A 5,434-nucleotide genomic window follows, 5' to 3' on the forward strand; every position below is an offset into this window, starting at 1 on the left:
TACGAAAAGGTAAGCGTTTGACCACACTCTCACCTGATGGAAAATTCCGCAATATGGCGCTTGATCATATATTACTGCAGGGCTAAGATGGTCGGCTCTTTGTCATTTGTCACCATACCTGTCACGTTCTAACTAGTATGTAAGTGCGAAAGTGACGGGAATAGTAACAGGCGACAAAAATGGAACCATGATGACACCGCTGGTCAGGCTTTATATACCAATAGATGTCAATCATAACGAAAAAAACAAAGTGCAGATGTCGCTACTGAAGTTGTCACAGTTGCAATGGTTAAATTCGCGGTGGATGACGGATGTCAAAATTGGTAATGCGTTAGACCTATAGAGTGTGGAATAAAAGGAGGAAAATTTCTATGTATGAAAATATTCGATGTTTGTACAAATATTGTTCTGTATGAAAAGTGTCCATCAAAAAACATTAAACGTGTAAAGTACGCCAATATTTAAAAAGCCCAACGTTCATTTTCTGGGAGTTGTTCATCTTTAGGGGCCTGACCCACATTTTTTTTTTAAATTTCATAATTTTAACTCTTTATTTCATGTAATCTTAGTTATAATGTTATGTATATGTAAGCACTTTGCATTTTACATTAAAAAATAGTAGTCGAATAAAAGTTTAAAAGAATCCCAAATTTGCCCAATCAGTGACCATATCGTTGACAGTTGCTCTGTATTCTTCAGTCACAGCGTAATATGTTGCAGGGGACGAAAGCCTTTCTGGAATAGTTATCTCAGGATTTTTGAAAAGAGGTGCAGCAATCATGAATACAATAATGCTTATCAAGACTAGACTTTTCAGTTCTTCTTTGAATTGTTCGTAGGAACAAAACTTATTAACATCATACCCACACAGAGACAGAAAGCCTTTGAGTTCTGCATAGTATACGTCTACCAGCCGGTGGAAATGATTTCTTCTTAAATCCCCGGAATCGGAGAAGAACAAATACATAAAATCGTGGGCTATCGAGCCGTATCTTGACCACTGGAAGTCTATTGGTATTCCTTCTATTGGCTTGCCGTTCTAAAACAAAGAATAAGCTCTTGTATCAAGTCTGCGACACATTGCCAGACGGACGGATACTGATAAGATAATGAATCACTGAAAATTACTGAAAGATCTGCGTATATGAGTATGAGATTTGGCGAGATTAACGTCTGCAAGTGTTTTCAGAGGTTAAGACCAATTAAAAAGGGTTAAAAGCACATAAAATATCGAATATAAAAACGGTATGTCTTAAATACCTCCATATATTTTATATGAGTTTAATTGTTTTCAGTTTACGACTGGTCTTACCTTATATTTGAACATGTGGTTATTATGCCAGTTATCACCGTGTAAAATTGCCATAGTTTTTCCAGCTTTTGCAAGTTCAATATGTTTGTTATACGAATTTGTTCCCGCGACTGTTTCAAATCGTTTCCGCAATGATTCGTCTGTAATGGCACTTATAAATTGTGTCATAGTTTTTTCGCCATGTTGGATCATAGATGTGGCGCTAAATTCTTCATCGTGTAATGGATTAAACAGGTGTCGACTTATTTGGTTCGCCATTTCTCTAAATCTTTTCGGATAGCGTTGTTCGTAAATGAAAGACAAAGCATGCAGCTTTGCTATAGTTTGGAGCATGATTACAGCATGGTCGTAATCTACATTTTGTATAGGCGCGACGCAGAATCCTTTCTTAGTTAGGTCCTCAAGGATTACCATTTCCTGTCTGAAATCGTCACAGACTCCATAACATTTAGGGAGTAAGCATCTCATTTCTTGTGGCACACATAACTCGAATTGATCCTGCAGATTATCGTATATTGGGACGATTTTGTTGTAATACAAAGCTTCTCTAAGAAAGTAGTTTCTCACTGGCAGGGTCTTGCGAAAGTTTATATTGGTGGGAGCGCACTTAATGACCGTCTCGAACTCGACCGGGACTCCATCCTTGTTGACCGCACTGATGATAGCGTGAAATATGTCACCAACAATTCCTTCACCTTTCGCGGGTCCCGTTTCAAACTGGATATTAACATCAGAGAACCCTTTGCTATAGAACATATCGATCACCCTCCTTCCGAGTACATAGATGCTTTTAGTTTCCATTGTTATCCACACTGTTTCACTTAATTGTGTTTATTCCGATTAAATTACGTACTTGTTCCTTGCTGGAGATCGTAACAATGGAGTTAGTTAACTCATTTATCTAACTTTGTTATCTTGGCGAGAGTAAATTGAGTGTGATCATATGATACAAGGTGACACAATAGCTAATTACAATGAACTATTCAACATAATGTCCTTTCAGGCGTGCTAGTCTAAAATAGCAATTGCATATCATCTTCTTTTTTAAATCGGCCAAGAGCATGTCGGGCAGTGCTCGGTGTAGGGTTTCGTAGTTACCATTCTGTCAGAACAGGCCAAACGAGTGCTATTAATTAGTAAGTATCATGTACATTACAAGCATAAGGGATTACCTTCCCAGCGCTGTGTACGCCTTTTTACTTAGAAGAGAAGATTTTGCAATAATTCATGCTGAATTTAGCATTTGTATGTTATTGACGCAATGAAAAACTTCCTTCCTTCCTTTTCTGGTTTTCCTTTTTTTTTCAAAATTTGCAAAAGAGCCTTTTTTTTTAAAGCGAAACCTATAAAACTTGAATATGTTGAAGCGATCGACATCAAAATCAAAGTGATTTGTTAAGATTTAGGTAGTGGAAACCGTTTTCTCCCAAAATGGAATTTCATAGAAAAAATACCTAGTGTAATGTAAGTAATTCCGCTAGGATCGCAAAGCTATTCTTTCCTCTTAAGACTGTCGGTTGACTGAGCTGCATTGCAGATTAGCTCTAGAATAAAGAATAAGAATAAACTCTTTTAAGGAATAAATGGTCGAATTACAACTCAATCTATACTTACTGATTTAGTGTAAACAACGTAAATACAGATTTATATAAATATATAAAAAATATATTGGATTATCTTACACAAATCAACCTGATCCCACAGTAAGCTCATTAATAAATGTATTAATTTGTACTGCGTCTTAAATAAGCCAGTATTAAATCCTGGCTTATAGCACAATACAACACTTTATTTATTTTAACTTAACTAAGGAACATGATTTTCCGGTTTGTTTGTACGGTTTGGATTGCGTGAAGCGGTAATACGTGAAGATGAGCCAGTCTTGGATTCTAGGGGACAAGCTATGGAAGCTAATCTTAAATATATGGCGCTATAACACCTAGAAAATTGAATAAAAAAATCTAATTATAGACAGCGCACTTCACTCCGTCAATAACGCCTACGTTCTTAGCTACTCTAGCGCTACTCTGTAGAGATTTGGAACTATTATTTATAGCTGACAGCTGGACACCTTTACAACAGTTCTATCATAAGAGATTTCACTCCTTTTAATTCCACACTCCATAGGACAAATTTATATATATATATATATATAAAAAGGCTTTATATATAATCCTTAGATATGTCATGATGGTAATTACACATTTACAAAAAGTATCAACTATAGTTAGTAACATAGTATTGTAATGTAAGTAAAATAAAAATAAAAATTACTTCTCATCTTATCCCTCATGAAAAAACCGTTCGATATTACCCCAACCCACTTACATATTATATCACAATGATATGTATGACCAAATTGTAGTACTGTAATATTTCATAAGTATTTAAAAATAATTTCTTGGTGCTCGCTGTGACAATGTAGCTAGGTATATACCTGAAATGTTTGATATAACGTTGCGTTGACTGTTTAAACTAGACAAACAAATCCGTTGTAAATAGCTGGCAGATAAAAGATGTCCCCTGCAAATAATAATTGCAGTCCTAAAAGAAGCCAATCTACCTCTACCTATTTTAAATATAAACTGGCGAGCATCATTTGCACAGTCGCATCCCTTTAGTGGCATATACGTATGTGTCTGAAAGGTGTCATAATGACCTAGTGTGTGAAAGGTGTCATAATGTCCATTGTCAATTATTCCGAATGTTATAATGTCGGAAAGTCCAGATTTAACAATATATATAGTCCTCCTTGTCGTTTTCGATTACGGCGACCCTAAATAAACACATTATGGACGTTGTCTAGCATGAGCCCTAATGTGGTGTGTGGATTTAACAATACCCATTTGTCAACAAGGCTGAATGTTATGATCCGTTATGATGCCCTAATGTTAGAAAATCTACATATATAAATATGTCTAGGTGTCATAATGTCTAAAATTTCAGAAAGTTATACTGTCAAGAATACAAATAAAATAGTCATGTGCATGGTGCCCATGGTGGTGACGTTTCACTAATTTAAGAGCCCGGTAACGATTTTAGAGCAAAAATGACAGTTTTAGTCGTTGAGTCGCTTTTGTTACGTAATATTTAAATAACAAGTATCGGTATCATCAGCACGTTTTTTCATCTTGCCTTTATATAATGAGGTCGCAAGCATGCGTCCCCGGTAATATGTGACGAGAAGGGACAGTTTTTGAAAATTCATCAAAAATTATGGTAGTCAATTATACTAAATTATGTATAAGAACAGTTTCAACAAATGTTGTAGATTGTTTAAGTATCAAAATTACGTTGAAATTAAGTCGATTTTCTGAAAAATTGTAACTTGTTTTAAAGTAATTTGCGGAGAAAATTGATTTCGTCTAACTTTCATTTACACTACTGCAAATTTATAATAACAAAAATGTACTTTAATAAATTAAAGTAAGTACAGGAATTACAGGATATGTGTAATACAAAATTACCATTTTTAGCAGTCCAAACTTTACGAAATTATTTGTATTTGTAAACAGCTGCGCTGCTGCACTGCTTTATGCGCGTTTACCTAAACGTCCATCAGAAAAAAAATCATCATTAATTAAGAGCGTCTGTTTTCAAAAAAACGATTTATTAAAATGAAAGATAACAAGACGTGCTAATAGAAACCAGTACTTGTTATTTCTAATAGTTAACAAAAGCTGTACAATTTCATGCGCTAAATCTATCAATTTGACATTTTTGCGACTAAAATCGCTAACGGCCTCTAGAGCCACAGCGTGCAACATTTATTCGCAAAAGCTAACAATCGCGTATAACTGAGAGGCCGATATCGTCCGGCGAACTGGTAATCAGTGGGCCCCTTTAACTGTTGGTAAAGCAAAGACACTTACCACGAGGATTTTCGTACACTAACCCGCCTGTTGCTATCTCTATTACACGCGAATAATGATATTGCTATCACGCTCGCACAGTGACATTTACAGCCGGCATCATGGGCGAAACAACAACATAATTACGCGCGTGCAACAGAGATAGGAACAGGCCGGTCAGTGTAAGAAAATCCTTGTGGTAAGCGTCTTTTCTTGTAGTGTGCTTGGGTAGTTAGAGTCAGTCAGTCAAAGTCACTTAGAGTCAGTACAA

The 5,434-nt window shown here is 35.8% G+C and overlaps 1 protein-coding gene across 1 annotated transcript; it reads right to left on the reverse strand.

The window, feature by feature from the left end:
• Positions 1-211: 211 nt before the first annotated feature.
• On the reverse strand, positions 212-2,375 carry LOC133521912 (uncharacterized). The gene is made up of 2 exons (XM_061857031.1): positions 1,313-2,375; positions 212-1,039 (listed from the first exon to the last, which is right to left on the reverse strand). Exons 1-2 carry the CDS (start codon positions 2,111-2,113, stop codon positions 635-637), a joined length of 1,206 nt encoding a protein of 401 aa, XP_061713015.1. The 5' UTR covers positions 2,114-2,375; the 3' UTR covers positions 212-634.
• Positions 2,376-5,434: the final 3,059 nt, after the last annotated feature.

This window comes from Cydia pomonella, chromosome 10, assembly GCF_033807575.1.
Source record: "Cydia pomonella isolate Wapato2018A chromosome 10, ilCydPomo1, whole genome shotgun sequence".
Taxonomy (NCBI): Eukaryota; Metazoa; Arthropoda; class Insecta; order Lepidoptera; family Tortricidae; genus Cydia; species Cydia pomonella.

Bases quoted from the DNA above. Each gene is read 5' to 3' on its own strand.
- LOC133521912 (XM_061857031.1), bottom strand. From the start codon at position 2,113: ATGGAAACTAAAAGCATCTATGTACTCGGAAGGAGGGTGATCGATATG. The intron at 1,040-1,312 runs GTAAGACCAGTC...TCTTTGTTTTAG, and splicing joins ACCACATGTTCAAATATAAG to AACGGCAAGCCAATAGAAGG.